General features: G+C 44.0%; 1 protein-coding gene across 2 annotated transcripts in view; it reads left to right on the forward strand.

Annotated features, from left to right (window-relative positions):
- Positions 1-15,926, forward strand: part of LOC143314487 (uncharacterized) — a 53,012-nt gene that overhangs the window by 32,304 nt on the left and 4,782 nt on the right. The window contains exons 6-33 of one of the 2 annotated variants that reach the window (XM_076721540.1): positions 4,499-4,573; positions 5,398-5,490; positions 7,139-7,274; positions 7,944-7,987; positions 8,288-8,455; positions 8,628-8,654; positions 8,917-8,979; positions 9,149-9,229; positions 9,863-9,910; positions 10,109-10,234; positions 10,562-10,624; positions 11,372-11,425; positions 11,791-11,826; positions 11,964-12,098; positions 12,382-12,441; positions 12,581-12,616; positions 12,985-13,029; positions 13,280-13,342; positions 13,699-13,734; positions 13,817-13,900; positions 14,033-14,098; positions 14,333-14,386; positions 14,544-14,633; positions 14,731-14,766; positions 14,877-14,930; positions 15,295-15,351; positions 15,551-15,610; positions 15,775-15,816. In XM_076721540.1, coding sequence (XP_076577655.1) covers positions 4,499-4,573; positions 5,398-5,490; positions 7,139-7,274; positions 7,944-7,987; positions 8,288-8,455; positions 8,628-8,654; positions 8,917-8,979; positions 9,149-9,229; positions 9,863-9,910; positions 10,109-10,234; positions 10,562-10,624; positions 11,372-11,425; positions 11,791-11,826; positions 11,964-12,098; positions 12,382-12,441; positions 12,581-12,616; positions 12,985-13,029; positions 13,280-13,342; positions 13,699-13,734; positions 13,817-13,900; positions 14,033-14,098; positions 14,333-14,386; positions 14,544-14,633; positions 14,731-14,766; positions 14,877-14,930; positions 15,295-15,351; positions 15,551-15,610; positions 15,775-15,816 — 1,932 coding nt within the window. The remainder of the gene's footprint in view (positions 1-4,498; positions 4,574-5,397; positions 5,491-7,138; positions 7,275-7,943; positions 7,988-8,287; positions 8,456-8,627; positions 8,655-8,916; positions 8,980-9,148; positions 9,230-9,862; positions 9,911-10,108; positions 10,235-10,561; positions 10,625-11,371; positions 11,426-11,790; positions 11,827-11,963; positions 12,099-12,381; positions 12,442-12,580; positions 12,617-12,984; positions 13,030-13,279; positions 13,343-13,698; positions 13,735-13,816; positions 13,901-14,032; positions 14,099-14,332; positions 14,387-14,543; positions 14,634-14,730; positions 14,767-14,876; positions 14,931-15,294; positions 15,352-15,550; positions 15,611-15,774; positions 15,817-15,926) is intronic. The other variant, XM_076721541.1, reaches the window with a different exon arrangement.

Here is a 15,926-nt window from a genome sequence, read left to right on the forward strand (position 1 = left end):
GCTGCTATATGTATGAGATAAGTGAGTAAAGTTGATGTTTATCTGAGCCAACATGTGTTTTCACTCTTATCACGATGAAACTTGGCCAAACTGTAGTGAGAATATGAAATTTTAATCAGAGCTAAGCACATATTATAAATCAGCTTGTGGCCGGTGGCTGGACTAGAAAAATACATGACCTCTGACCTTCAAAACAAAAACCAGCCCTCGTCTGTGCTGCATTTTGCAACCTCTGTCCTCTCCTTCTCTGATTTGAAGTTGTGTAAGTTCATGTGACGGACAAACTGCAAGATGTTTCATGTCCAGGACAGTGGAAAGAAGTTCCTATAGCCAAGCAGCTTTTTTTCCCTCATTAAGATTTTATTGGAGGAATCTGAGGAGACGTTCAAAGAAATCCAGTGAGCCAGGGAGGGAGAAAATGTGTTTATTCAGGATTTTTTCGGTCTCAGAGGGGAGCCCATTTTGTTGCTGGAACAATTTCTCAAACAGGTTTCGCTACCTACTGTGGCTTAAAACCAGCTCCGCCGTGGATATTTACACAGTGACGAGCTCGAGTTTCATTTCAGACCTAAATCACGTTATTTATTATTTAGCATCCTGTCAAAGCCTCATAAGAACAAAATCATTTTTGTTGCATCCTCGCTAAAATACCAATTTATATGAAATAAAACATCTGGGAGAAAAGCTCACTGTGCTAAATTTGGAAAGAGCAAGGCTGGCTGTGCCCAGTCATGCTAAGCTAATAAAGCTAATCACCTGTTGAGCCCCATATTTAGCATACAGATATGAATGGCATCGGTCTCATCAGCTACTTAGGAAGAAAGCAACTAGGTGTTAGCCTAGTTAAAGTTAAGTTAAAATATTCTTGATAGATAAAGAGTTTACTGTTTTTACTGCATCACCTTTAAGTGGTACAGCAGCAGAAAATCATGCAGGGCAGCTCTCCTCTCCTGCTCAAGCCCCATGAGGCCATCATAAGCTGTCCAACATCAGCCCGAGGGCCTGTAAAAGCTTTTTGTTCCACCTCTTACCAATAATCCTTCTCCTCGCTCTCTCCTCCCCTTCAGACAAAGAGGAGCAGTAGTGACCGTCTGTTTCCAGCTGTTCAGTGTTTGAACTGGCAGCTCCGTCAGAGATCCTCCATCTCCTCGCAGCAGCAGTAGCTCTCTGCAGTAGTACACTCACACAGCTTCATGTGAGCCAGCATACTTAAATATTTTGCTGTCCTCACTAATAAAACACACCTCATGCAGGGTGTTGGAAGATGCTCATGTGTGGCGGGCATCATCTGTGCATGAGTGAGAACGAGTCAGAAAATCAATAAGAAACAGTACGTGCAGCTTTCTGATTGTCCCTGAGCAACTGAGTGTGTTTTCTTTCTCATAACATGGAGGAAAAACACCATCAGGTATGTTTATGTTCAAGTTATGTGCATGTGGGCGGAGAATTTTGTGCCACATATTTCCAATAAGAATGCAGCTGTTGAGCAACATCACTGAACCTCCAACATGTTTTCTCACAAACGTTCATGGACTGTCCTGTTAAGGTGCAGAATTTGCTCTTCATGCCTGTGCTCTGACTGTGTTTTACGAGTTGAACAGCTAAAATATGCCGAGGTCTGTTACTCCAAACAGTGCTAAAATCATTGGTACATTTTGTTCTAATCAAATCGGTGCCACCTTGTGGCAAAAAGAGGCTCTCAGCACATGATCTGCTACAGCCTGTTGTTCAATTGTATGTGCTGTGACGTGTATGCGTCACAGTTTCTTTAAAATCATTTCAAAGTGGGCTCACACACACACACACACACTTGGCCAGCAGCAGCTGAAGTGACCTCGTCTCTGTTGCTTTGGCAACAACACGTTCCTCAACATGGCGAGTGCCAGAGCCTGCAGACACAGAACAATACCTTAGAAGCACTTAACCTTTTTCTTTGCCATCCCTGACATCTGAAAACTCCAGAGAACTCGTCTTTGGACACCGAGCAGACTGCAAAATATACACAAACAGCTGACTAACATCAGCCACAGCTCTGAGATGTTGTAACTTACATCAGGAGCTCCTCTTCTGAACTGCTGCACAGTTCGACTGGAGAAGTCTCAACCAGAGATATAGACAGTGATTTGTATTTATAGCAACTATTCAGAATGTGTCACTTACAGAATTAAGCTATTTTATCAGAAACATAATGACCCGCAGTGAATGAACAGGCCATTTTAATGTCTAAGTGTAAACACCCAATCGGTCAAAATGGCCTCAAAGTCTGAATCGGTCAGACCCGACACGGTGCAGGGTCACCTCAGTTCTCACACAGAGCTCACCAAGTTCAGACCAGTAAGCCTAAACACCAAACACAGCCAGCAGCGTGGCTCCATTGTGTTGTCTCATGTCCAGGAACAGATGCTCGACTGTGGTAAACCTTCCAACAGACTAACATGAGCCACGTTTATCTAACGGGGCGGCCCTGTAGCAGTGAAAACCCACTCCACACCTGGTGACCTAAACCTGCTGATGAGTATCACAGGTGGAATGACTGTGTAAGTCAAAACTACGACTGTTCTAACCCAGTGTGGATAATAATAATAATAATAACAATAATAATGATTCTTAACCAAAATGATGTCCTGAATCAGTTTACCGTGTCCACAGATGGAAGGTCATTCCTGGCCGTGCCTGTGGAAGCCTTTTTGTCTCCACAGTGTGATCTCCCTCTCCAATGCAAGTGGCTGTGTGACCTTTTAGAGATCTGCCGTTTGCCTTCACTGTGCACGTGCATGCATGCTGGCGTGTCTGTTTTGACTTTCGCGGCCACATTTGGAAGCCGTTGTGTGTGTAAATGTGTCACAGCCTGGCGCTGGCGCATCCTCCCGCTGCCGTCAGGTGTTTACCTTCACACAAACTCAAAAGTCGTACAAACTGACCAGCTGAGTCATTCGACCACGCTGCTGTGGCTCGCTTTATGGGGGAACTGGCATATTAAAATGTTTGAGAGAAGTGGAAACGTTTGCATGGCGCACTCTTTGTTTATTTCAGATGTGTTGTTTACTGCACCAACAGATGTCTCTGATTTGGTTGCTACCCCGACTCATATCCACCCAGTCTCTGTCTTGCTCTCTGTTCCTTCCCTCCCCTTCCAATTCTCGCTCCTTCAGCACCATTAAATTTCACAGGCCGTGCTCCATTCCATCAAAAACAGGTGTTTGTCCTCTGGCCTGAACTCAATATCAATAAACTTGGCTAAAATTGAACTGATCTAATAAGAGGACAGACCCACTGACTCTCGGATTTAAAGTTCCAGTCTGAATAAATTGCACAAAATAATTGGAAATCTCCCGCCTTCATTGGCATACAGTTGTTGCATGCATTGTTCATTTCCAGACTTGCTTATGAGCAAGTTGCTTTGTTACAGGTTGAAATTAACTATAACACCAACTAAAAAAAGAGCAGGAAGTGATGCTGTGTGCACTTCCTGCTCAGAGTAGATTAAAAAAAGATTGTTAGTCACTGAGCAGCATGAGGCATTAAACCCAGTATGCGTGGTGCAAAGCCAGTTGGGCTTTGGAGAGCATTCATTAGTATGTTTAATTAGCATACACTGGGTACATTAACACCTGTGTATTGACAGCTTGACGCCAGAGTGTAAATTAACATCACAACAAACCAGGCTCTGCCATTCCTGTCTGTCGTTTTCATGCTCCCAAAGGGAATGAGTGCTGACAACAGAATAATGCTCCCCGTCATAGGACAGGAATAATCCAGGGATGACGCAGGTGAAATGTCAATAATGTCAAACAAGATGAGATTTAACATCTTCTGGATGCGCTCAAACACAGCTGCTGTGTGAAGTAGCAGGGCAGCACTGTTGTCTGCTTGAACGCTGGTGAGCTGTTACAGTGTTGAAGTGTCAGAGTGTTAGCACTACACTGCTACAGGTCCCCGGTTGAGCCACATGATGTGTAGCAGCTGTTACCAGACCCAAAGATGGTCCAGTGTTCCTAAACAGCAGTATTTATTTTTTTGGACACTCTGTATACTGCATTACTTACAGTGAGGAGACAGAAAAATGGCATTTACATCTAAAGCCTGTTGACGATTTGAGTCCTGAAACACTAAAACTTTTAATCATTGATTTTGTTTTTCTGTTATTTTGAATGTGAATTTGCACAGACGTCCATACTGTGACACGATGCTGTACGGTTAAGATTATCTTTAGAGGGCAGGTGGTTTGGTTCAGCGCGAGACACCTGTTCCACTGCCAGATGTTTGCCAACCATGTGAGTGTGCGTGTTATTGTGTGCAGTTGTGCTGGATAATGTGTGCGGTAATGAGGAAGTGGGAGACAGATAAACTGGTATGCTGAAAGAACGAGGCAGTATGTGGCTGGTGTGTGGGAAATGTCCGAGAAGCTTCAATAAAATTTAATGACACAGAATGAACCAAATTACCACGCAGCGTAACGCAGACCGCCCTCGTCTTCCTCTCCTCTGTCTCTCTCCAGGGCTCCATCCAGCAGCTGGTGCTGAAGTCAGATCCCACGGCCCCGGATGACCAATGTGAGGAGGACGACCCTTATGTAAGTGTGCAAGAAAACACCTCAAAACAGAGTCTGGAAGAAGTTTTTATTGCCTCTGTCAGAACTCACAGCGTCAACAGCCTTAACGTGGGACTGTTCCTCCCTCTAGTGGTTAAAATAGTGTACTACAGTAAGCTGTGTATCTGGTCCTCCCTATTCCTGTTGAAGAAGATCTTAACCATACAGTCTTGTGCTTCCAACAGTTTCTTTGTTTCTACGTGATAAAGCCATGAAAAAGGGACAAAGGGAAAACAATCTACAGTATTTAGATTAAAATGACCACGAATGTGCGACACAGCTTAGTATAATATGTGATTCTTCAATATTAATGATATGATGAAAGTTCACCCGCATGGACCTGAAGTGATTTAAACTTAAAGCTAATTTGCTGATTTATTAATTTATTAATGCCCTATTCTGGGGGTTATAGCAGCCTCCTGGCTTACTATCAGTAAGCAGTAATCAGGAGTAGAATGTGGGCACGCAGAATAAGGCAGACATATGTAACGAAAGTGCAAAAGTTTGACATGTTTAGTAGAGTTGCTGATGCTTTGATATAAGGATTTTAAATGGCTGTGTATTAAGTACTGTAACCAGTACATTGAGTTCTGATCGCTTTGACAGTTTGCTTAAAAAAATGATTTTGGTCTTCTGCTCCTCCTCTAACCCTGACTTTCCTCCCCCTCTCTTATCTTCTTCTTCCACTTTCTTATTCTGCTGCTTGAACTCAGATGGCATTTGTCCACTGGAGGATTTAATCATTTCTGTCTGTCTCTCTGTTTATCTACTGACTTTTTTCCCCTTTTCCTCGTTTCTCTCTCCAGGCCTCTGGATACGGAAGTGGCGATGATGCTTACGAAGACATGGAAGGTAGAGACGAAGTGAAGAAGATCGTGGAGGAGAGAGAGTACACCATGGTGTGCACACACTCATGCACACCACACCGTTCCTCTGTCCTTCCCATTAAGCTGGGTTGGACTTGGACCAAAGAAAACAGTTCTTATCCTGACAGGCCTGGTGGACTCTGGAACATGGTGATATGTGCTGCTCCCTGCCAGCTCTGTGTTCTCTGATAAAGAGGAAAAAAAAAAAAAGATTACAGCAGGGCAACAGAAGAAAGGCAGGGGTGGAACGAGTGTTAGGTTATTTTAAAAGTAGTCCCACATTTTAGGAAATGTTGGCCTTTCATGCCAAGAGTTAAATAAGAAGATTGGTCCCAGTAACCTCAGCCGAACAAAAAGGGTGAAAGTAGTGGGAAACAGCTCAGCTGGCTCCGTCAGTGACCCACCCGGGGAACGCTCAAAGCCCTCAAACAAACAAGCTGCAGCGAGTTAATGAGTGAGTTTTAGAGGTGCTGGTCAGAGAGCAAGGCTAACTGTTTCCGCCTGCTTCCTGTCCTCGTGCTAAGCTAAGCTAGGCTAATTATCTGCTGGCTCCAGCTTCACGTTTGTGCCACAGACATCAGAGTTAGGGTACAATCTTCTCATCTAATGATCTGCAAGAAAGTGAATAAGCCCATCAAACATCTGTGCACAAGTGAGGTGATGTGTGCTCAGAAATTTCTCATTTGCAATAATAAGAGTACTTTTTTCACTTTTTTTTTTACCTCATTGCTGAAATTTGGTGAAAGCAATGTGTCATTCCTCACTCTACTTTACAGCTTCTTCTGCTGATTTTTCAAGTCTAAATTCAGGGATTTTTTGCTATCACACATTCACACACTAACGAGTTAACCTGCTCATTTTGGAGGTTCCTCACTATGAGGACAGATCAGGAAGATTTTCTTCCTCAACTCCAGCCCACTGTGGCTCAAATGAAATACGTGATGGCGCCTGAAGTACCTCAGTGCCGTGTCAGTAAGATTTGAAGGTGTGGAAGCATGAGGCGTCCTGCAGCTGCTCTCATGCCGCCACTTCAGAGCTATTTGAAAAATGTCCTCCTCGGCCACATCAAGACAGTCAGGAGACAGATTTAAATCCCAAATCCGACGTTCTTCCTCAAAGATTTATTGCTTTTTCATTGCAGCTCATCTCCACGGATCACTTATAATAAACAGGACATGAGGTCAAGACGCGTTATCACCGCAGCACATCTTGTAAAAATAATGCAGAAATAATGTGTCGCCAGCTCAGAGCAATGTGAGGAATGCTGCTTTCAGCCTGACGCTCAGAGAAAACATTTCCTCTCATCCTGCCTTTTTTCCCCACCAACTGAAAATCAAAGAGCTGTTTATGAACACAAAGTCAAAAAGCTAAAACAATAACAATATTTACACATGCTATTTACACACACCAGGCCAGTTCATCTCCTTATTGTTATGCACGGCGGTGGAATATTCTACATAAAAATGTGCTGAATTAATAAAACCAAGCCGGAACAAATTGTGTATGCAAAATATTTCCCCTCAAATTATTTATCTAAGAACTTTATGACATTCTGCCTTCATTTCCATTTCATTAAATAGATGTATTATAATGCTTTTTGTTAGAGACTGTGGAGTGTTTCAGAAAAAAAAAAACACTTTCCATGAGGGGACTTCAGATTTGTACTTTTTCTTTTTTTTAGCCTATCCCAGAGCCGGACCCCACTGACAGCGCCCCGGTCCGAGCTCCGCCCACTCAGACGTCACTCGGTGATGATGAAGATGATGAAGACATAGAGGAGACTTCTGGACAGGGGGTGGAGATGACCACAGCAAGAGGTAACGAAAAAACACATGAGCCTTATTTTAATACATTTTACAAAATCTGTCGTCAGACACAGCGTTCATTTATTATTATTACTTATTATTTTGAGGTGCTTGTACTTTTACCACAGTATTTCCATTGTGTTTTATTTTATACTCAGATATGATACTTTTTACTGCACTACATTTTTCTGATATATATTTATTGATATTTATGCACTTTGACTTTTGAATGTAGGACTTTTACTAATTCACTCTAGTCTTGCTATTTTTCCTTAAGCAGGCTTTAGCGGCTTGTAAAGCTACTTTATACAGTATATTAAAACACTGTGTACCAGTTTTAGACTTCTCTACCTTTGTTTGTTCTAGAAAGGAAGGCTTACTTACTACATATCACATCGCTTTCAGAGAATCTGTTAGGACCTCTTCTGCTGTATTTCCCAAATTAGCCAGCAGATGGTGCTGGAGGAGGCAGTGTGGGCTCGCTCACAGAGACGCAGCCTCACCTGTTTCTGTTTCTGTCTTCTGACTGGCCCTAAAGAAGGTTTCATATCCTATTAAATCATACAGGTTTCCAGTCTGTTTGGTTCCACCTTTTCAGATCTCACTAATGATGTGTCGCCATTTTTCTTGGCAACTGAACAGCTGTTTGTTTTAATATGTTCACTTTGTCTTTTTTTTCAGGAAAATCATTTCAGACTCATCCTCCACCCTCCACACATGACACTGTAAGTAGTGATTTTTCCATGATTTACATTATAATGATGATGTAAAGCACATATCGTATGTGAGATTTTAATGAATATACGTATCTGTGTGGTTGCCCATCGCTTGAGGCGGAATCCTGCAGCCCACAGTTACCATATGTGGGACTCCATCTTTGCCATAGAAAGCTGGAGCCGCCAACATTATGACGCCATGATCACAAAAATCAAGTTTTATGCACAGATTAGCCAAAAACACCCTCTGCCTTTAGTTCATGTTAGTGGAAATCTGCACAGTGTTTGATGCCCTGCTATCATGTTCCGTCCCTCCAGATGTCTCCAGGACAGAAAGGGGAGCCAGGTGAGCCAGGTCCTGCTGGTCCCCCAGGACCGGCCGGTCCCCCAGCACAGGGGGAGCCAGGACCCCGGGGTCCACAAGGACCACAGGGACATCCAGGCCCACCTGGACTTCCTGGGAAAGATGGACAGCCCGTGAGTTTTATCTGCTTGTTTGTTTGCTTTATTTGTTCTAGTTTTAAGATGTGTTGCTTTCTATTACAGAACATCATGACAGCTAATTAGAGCGCACACTGTTGTTTAGGTCAGTCCTGCAGGTCAAAACATAAAATGATGGATTGCTTTTCTATTTTTGTCTTTTCTCCAGGGAGCCAAAGGTGAACCTGGTGCCCTAGTAAGTGAAGTCTTTCCAGTCTTTTTAGATTTATAGGTTCATCCTTGTAGGAATGTCTCTGGCGTAAATAGATGCAGGAATGTTCCATTTTCACCACACGAGTCAAAATTTAGACAGCTACACTTTTTATTAGCTGCTACTGAATGCTGATCTACCCTCAGAGCCTCATTCCTGATATCACTACTTACAGCTGGATCAAGTCCCAGTGTGCTAGACTTGGATTGTGTTACATGACCTCAGCTGTAACTGTCTTTTTTCCAAGGGAGCTACAGGGGTTCCAGGATTCCCAGGACTAAGTGGAGAGCCTGGTCCTCAGGGAGAAAAGGTAAACAGCACACGATACCTGCACTTGAATGTGGTCAGAATGTAAATACTGGGGTTATTTATTGACACAGGACTGCTGTGTGAATTATCATGCACTTAGAATATAATCAGCATATATAAAAATCAGTAATTAGTCCACATAAACACATGCATTGCACTGTTTCCCTCAGGGTGATCCTGGTGTTGGACTGCCAGGTCCTCCAGGCCCTCCTGGACCTCCAGGTCGTCCTGATAAGTTGTCCAGGTTCCTGGTAGGTTGTTTAATCTTTTCTACCTTTTCTTGGTCCTCGCACAATCTGCATCAAGCCTCAGGCTGAAGTACAGAGATACTGAGCTTCAGTGGAGATTTGATCAAAAAAAGCTGTTTTTTCCCGATATAACTTTATTTATCTGCATGTGTATTTATCACTCTCTGTCCTTACTTTGCTATTTCCAAACGCTGATCTGGTTCGCATGGTTGCATCTTTGCAGGTGCAGCACTAACGCTCAGTCATCAGTAACACATTGCAGCTGGTCTTTGAGATTTTTAGTAATCCAGTTGCTTTTAATTTGTACTGGAGGACATTAATCCCAAATAACTGAATCCACTTTCATTCCTCTGTAAGCTGTCTTCAGTTGTGGTTTTGTTTGGTCGTGGTTTCATCTGCTGTTTTCACTGTGTTCACTGGCGTCAATGATATTTGGAAATGAGATTATAAAAGCAAATTTTGGTCCCAAATGAAACGACTGGTGTTTGTGTGTTTAAGGCTGAAGCATTTATGTTTTAGAAGTGTCTAATTATGAATCTGCAGGAGCAAAATATGAAGGAATGTGAAAGCTTTCAGCTCGAGTCTGAATCCAGTAACTGTAACTGACTGACTGGTCATACGGTGCGTTTTCAATAGGAGGGCTCAGGATTTGAAGACTTCGACAGTGATGCAGAGATTATCAGGGTAAGTCAGCTCGGAGCTCTCTCTCTGTGACATTATATTTAGCATCACATTGCAATCCCACCCCTTTGTCAGGCCTTTTCTTTTTTATCTCATGTTACCTGTTGCACCTTTTTTATAAAAGTGTTGCGTTTTGATGCCACAGAACAGTCAACATGTGGAAGGTACCTTTAAAAAGAATTCCTCTTTGTGCGCCGTCAGGGACCTCCAGGGCTTCCTGGCCTCCCGGGACCACCGGGGCCCCCAGGAAACCCATCCGAGGACATCATGCCAGGACCGCCTGGGGCCCCTGGGAAAGATGGAGCGAAGGGTGAACCTGGACTGCCTGTAAGTCTTCCTTTTTTCAGTTCATCAATAAGAACTTAAACCAAACAGAAATTTTTAAAATACTGCACAAAGTGAAGTTTTTGTGTACTGTAAAACCACCAGGTTGTGGTCCTATCAGAGAAGCAGGACACGTTTCTTCGTATAATCAATAGTTCCTCTATTTTCTTTTCGATGTCTGCTGTATTTCACTTTGAACTTGTATCATCTGTTCATTCCACACACACCTGAACTTAAGGTTGAATTTACAAGAGGACCATTTCTTCAACAGGACAGCAGGGATTTCCATAGAAAGTGCACTTTCATTGCTGACCTAGCTTCTGTTTTCAGGTGATTGAGGAGTGGTTTAGTGGCTCTGGTTCTGGGTCTGGTTCTGGTTCAGGGTCTGGTCAGGTATTAACAGTTGGTCCCATCAGATCGAAGGGACCAAAAGACAGTATTTCCCCCAACTTCATTTGAGGAGCCATGTTCGTTCGCTGCTTTCCTGCCACTGCTTGCTGCATGATTGTCTTGATCGGTGTGCAAACATGTTGAGTGTGTGTGTGGCAGAGAGAGAGAGAGAGAGAGAGAGAGAGAGAGAGAGAGACCATTTTAGAAGTGTGTGTGCATTGATTGACGTGTGGTTGTCTTTGTAAATGTTACTGCCGCCCAGCACACCTCCTCAGTAAGAGCCCTTTTTATATCTATATGCACCCACGTACCAAAAGTTCAAACAAGTCCAATTATCCTCCAGCTACATTAACGGCACTTGGGCAGAAAATCCTGTAAGAGCTTCAGAACATGGTCTGAGCTGCAGCATCTGTTGGGGGAAATGTGTCTTTTATCTTTAAAATGTCAGAGGCTTTTACTAACAGCGTGAATGGACTACTCACAGGTTTACATTTACTGCAGCGCTGCTTTGGTGCATGACAGGTTTCCACTTCAGTCCTCTGGAGCCCATTAGCTTTGCTTAATATGTTTCATTTTAAGCAGATAATCTGTTAGTTTACACCCAGCATCCACCTTTATTCGACAATATGAGCGGTAGCAACAATTTAGTAAGCCATGCAGGCTGTGCAGAGGTAATTCCCACCAGTACCTGGAAAAGATAAACATGCATCTAAAATCAGGAGTGTAAATATAGTCTTGTCTCTTCTCCAGGGAGTTGATGGAAAGGATGGAGATCCAGGGCCTGCTGGGGAGAAAGGAGACAAGGTGAGGCTAATGAATATTAGCTTGCATCATAGCATGCACACGTGAGTGTACAGCACACCAACCAGGAGCTGCCTCTCGCTTGTGTGACCGCGCTGCCTTTTGTATGAGCTCACTGTGATTTCCCTTGAGCAGGCCTCTTAGTGCTCTGTTAGCAAAAACAATTACACACAAGCTAAATAACCACCTAACACAAAGAGCTAAGCTCTTAATGAGGTGACCCTATGGACTAATAAAGTGAGGGCTCGGGTGTAAACAAGTCTGCGTTGCAAAAGCTGCTCTTCCTCTTCGTGTAAACCAGAAACTACCGTCGCTCTTCAGTCACTGCTGCAGCTCATGTGATTTAATGTATATCATGTGTTTAACAGGGAGAGTCTGGTGTAAACGGACAACCAGGACCAAAGGTGAAAATCTTCACATCCTGCTTCCGTATCTTACCTGTCCCTTTCTGTTCATCCCTCCTCCTCGTACTTTTGTTTTTTTATTGGTTGAACTGATTTCAGGATCGTTCTGAATGCTCACTCTGTCACATCTCTTGCAGGGAGATCAGGGTCCTCCAGGGTTTCCAGGCCTTCCAGGCGCAGAGGGTCCTGACGGGCAGCCTGGTCCCAGGGGTGAACCTGGCCCTCCTGGGCCCCCAGGTCCCCCTGGAAGAGGCTTCATGCTGGACTTTGAGGTGCTTGCAGTATGGCTCTACCTGTCACAGACGACCTTAGTGTTATTGTTTGATATGCAGACAAACATCCACACTGTTTCTGTCTGGTTGTCTGAAGGCGGTCTGGAGTACCGTTTGTTCCTTATGTCAGCAGACTTTTTAGAACTGTGTGAAGCACAAATAGTTCAGTTATCAATTGCTGTTTGTTGTCATCAAAGTGTGATGATTTTATGCATTTTAGTGGAATAATTGTAACTTATGTGAAGACAATAACTTCTTTTATTGTGCATTTCTTTCTGTCAAGGACTTAGAAGGATCTGGGATGCTGAGTGGTTTTGACGCTGTGCCCTCCAGAGGCCCACAGGTACAACTGCTCTGAGTGTGTTCAAGTGACGAGTATTCTGCACCATAATACTCTGCTTTTGTATTTTTATTCTTAATATCAATCATCAAACAAGTTAATTTCATCATGTCATCAGCTGCTGTTTTCGTCCCTTTCACAGGGTCCTCCAGGAATCCCTGGACTGGAGGGTCCCAAGGTGAGGTGTGTGTGTGTGTGTGTGTGTGTGTGTGTGTGTGTGTGTGTCTGTGGTACAGTATTGGTCAAATGGGGCAAAGTCTGGGGACTGCTAAAAAATAAGTGATAAATTTCATTCAGAAATAATCTCATTGGATTTAAATTATTGATGCATTCACGTTACTGCAAAGTAACTCAGATACTTGAGTAAATGTACTTATTTGCCTTCCACCCTGGGCTTTGGTGTGTAGTGGTTGTTGGAAAGGTAGGCGCACAGGAAATGAACCCTTAAGCCGACTGACTTCAATTATATCTGTGTATTTAGGTACTGAATTCTAAATTCAGGTCAGAGGTCATTTGGATTTTAATCTTCGTCTTTTTCTCTCGCAGGGTAAAGATGGTTTAGACGGCCTCCCAGGAAAGCCGGGTCAGAAGGTGAGTCTGCCGTCGCTCTGCTGTGAGATGCTGGATAATCTCAGCATGCATCAGACAAGCTTCTTACATGAAACGTCTGGAGCTTTAAGGTCACAGTAAACAGCTGTAAAGCGAAAAGGCCACACGGCAGCGAGGGATGTCAGCTTTTGGAAACTCTGTCCTCATGTTTCCTCCATACAGAAATGAAGCATCACAATAAATCGCAGGGACTCTTATCATGTGTATGCATGTTTCTCTGTGGTCCCTGCAGGGGGAGCCAGGTGCTGCAGGACCACCAGGCCATCCAGGACTGAGGGGACTAGACGGGGCCGAGGTCAGTAAATGAATGTACTGACAGATGCTCTTTGTACTCTCTGATGATCAAAGTTAATGTGCAACCTCTGGTTAGGTACGAAACTCTCCAGCTATCAAAAGATAAGAGAGGGTGCAGGTCTTCAGGTCTTCAAACCTAAAGAATACCTTCATGCTGCCCATTTTGTGTATGTTGGTGCAGCCAGTTTACACAGCAAACACATGAAAAAAGAGTGTGGAGAATATCCAATTCAGAAAATTATTGGAGATAAAAAAGCCCAGAATAAGATTAAAAGTCAGATGGATGCACTTCCATTGTTTTCTCTAGAATTGTTGTGCAGATTGTCTTTAAGAGCTTTTGTCCTGTGTCATGAACAGGGACCAAAGGGGGACAAAGGTGATCCAGGACTAAAGGTAAATCCACAGAGGAGTGGAAGTTAGGAGCGTTTTATGTTGCAGTTTACTGTGAGGCTGAAGTGTCAAACGTGTTTTTCAGGGAGAGGCGGGACTGGATGGGCTCAGTCTGCCCGGCCCTCCAGGACCACCTGGACCTCCAGGGCCCATTATCAACCTCCAGGATGTAAGTAGTGGCTTCCTTAGGCTTAAAGGGGACAGTCTAGTGTGTGTGTCATGTCCTACCAACCTGTGGAGGACTGAGAGCTCGAGGGATTGATTTGATTCCACCGATGTTCTCCCTCTGCCTTCTACTCAGCTTCTACTTAACGACACAGATGGCGCCTTCAACTTCTCAGGGATTTTTGAAGCTCAGGGGCCCGCTGTGAGTATCCGACAAAACCGTTCAGTTGGTTTATTGTTTGCAGACTGTAGCGATGCTGCGTTCTAGTTAATGCTGTCAGCTGTCAGATTTCCTGTTGCAGACAGAAGTCACATCAGAAGCATCGTAGATGATACAAATGAGGGCACACACATGGATAAGACAGCATGTAGAGAACCAGTTTTGACTGTATTCCATTTAGATTTATCCTAACTTTCATTTCCTGGATGCTTGCAGGGTCCAAAGGGCGACGTGGGGCTGCCAGGACCTGAAGGACCTCCAGGACTGAAAGTAAGTGCATGCCTCGTCTCTGCTCACATGCAGAACGTGTATCATAGCTAAAAAGACTGAACAAACATGATTTGTACTCTTTGTGTGGTTTAGTAGGAGTTGATATGTGTGTACGCTGCGTCTCTCTGTCTACATATGTTTGTTTGTTGGCATCCAGGGTGAAAAGGGCGAGCCAGGGTTCATCATCGCAGCAGATGGATCCACCATGTCCGGCCTGGCTGGTCCAATGGGACCCAAAGGACTCAAGGTTACAGCTGTCGTCGCAGTGTTTTTTCCTTTCAGATCCACGTCAGTTTCCTCATATTCTCGAGTACAAATTGGTGTAAATGTGTCTTTGTTTTCAGGGAGATAAAGGTGTAGCTGGACCTTCTGGGATTCAAGTGAGTATTTCGAGCAACGGAAGCAAATAATTTCACTTCTCAGGTTTCATAGCACCTTTGACTGCTCGTTTCCACTGCTACAGTCAGTCACTCTGTTTTGCTCCCAACAGGGGCCAATGGGACCACCAGGACCCAAAGGAGAATTTGGCTTTCCCGGACGACCTGTAAGCACCATGAACTCACCGAGCATTCCCAGTCTGATTCAAAGCGCACACAGACGCTTCCTTATGTTAATTTTGGGCTCTTTGATCAGGAGAATTCAGGTTAAAATCTGGATTTTCTGCGTCCCTTTCAAGTAAGAATTGTTGGTTTTGTGCTATGAAAAGCTTCTCAGCCCACATCTGAAGCGCAAAACACCTGCTGTTTGATCAGTTCTGCGCTAAATTAAATCACACATTGACTCAGTCAACAAATTACCCTGATTCCAAATTTCCCTGCGGACATAATTAAAGTTAATCCAATCTTCACTTGCCATTCTTCTGCTGCTGTTGCAACTTAAATGCTTTCGGATGATGTTTCTCTGCGCAGGGTCGTCCGGGCCTGATGGGACCAAAGGGAGAGAGCGGGGACTCTGTGGGCCTGCCGGTGAGTCCCACGCCGTAAGAGCACGTGACGATGTTTGGATATTTAAAATAAGACAAAAGCTGCAGGTTGAGAATCTGCAAATGAAACACTGATAAGATTTATTTGTGTTACTTTGTTTTCCCCTTTCAGTCCCTCCACACTTAAGATGTTTTCTTTCCTCCATTTTCTTGTTTTTGTCTTCTTCATCTGCTATTTTTAGGGTCCTCCTGGCCCTCCCGGCCCGCCGGGCCGCCCAGGAATGTTTAATTGCCCCAAAGGAGTAAGCACCCACACACACACACACACACACACACACACACACACACACCCACACACACACACAGATCCATTAACACACTGTCGTGACTCATTTCTCCTCCATCGTTGGGCCTGTTTTATTCGTTGATGTGCTCACTGCCCTCTCTCCTCCTCTGGTTTCTGAAGACAGTGTTCCCCGTCCCCCCGAGACCCCACTGCAAAATGGCCGTAAGTTTCTGTCCATGCAGCCATATTACTCCATAAATTCAGTTATTCATCTCCGTCTGTCATCCTCCTGCTTTGTCTATAGCCTAAATCATATCTTCAGTTTACTCCTG

Source organism: Chaetodon auriga, chromosome 21 (genome assembly GCF_051107435.1).
Source record: "Chaetodon auriga isolate fChaAug3 chromosome 21, fChaAug3.hap1, whole genome shotgun sequence".
Classification (NCBI taxonomy): domain Eukaryota; kingdom Metazoa; phylum Chordata; class Actinopteri; order Chaetodontiformes; family Chaetodontidae; genus Chaetodon; species Chaetodon auriga.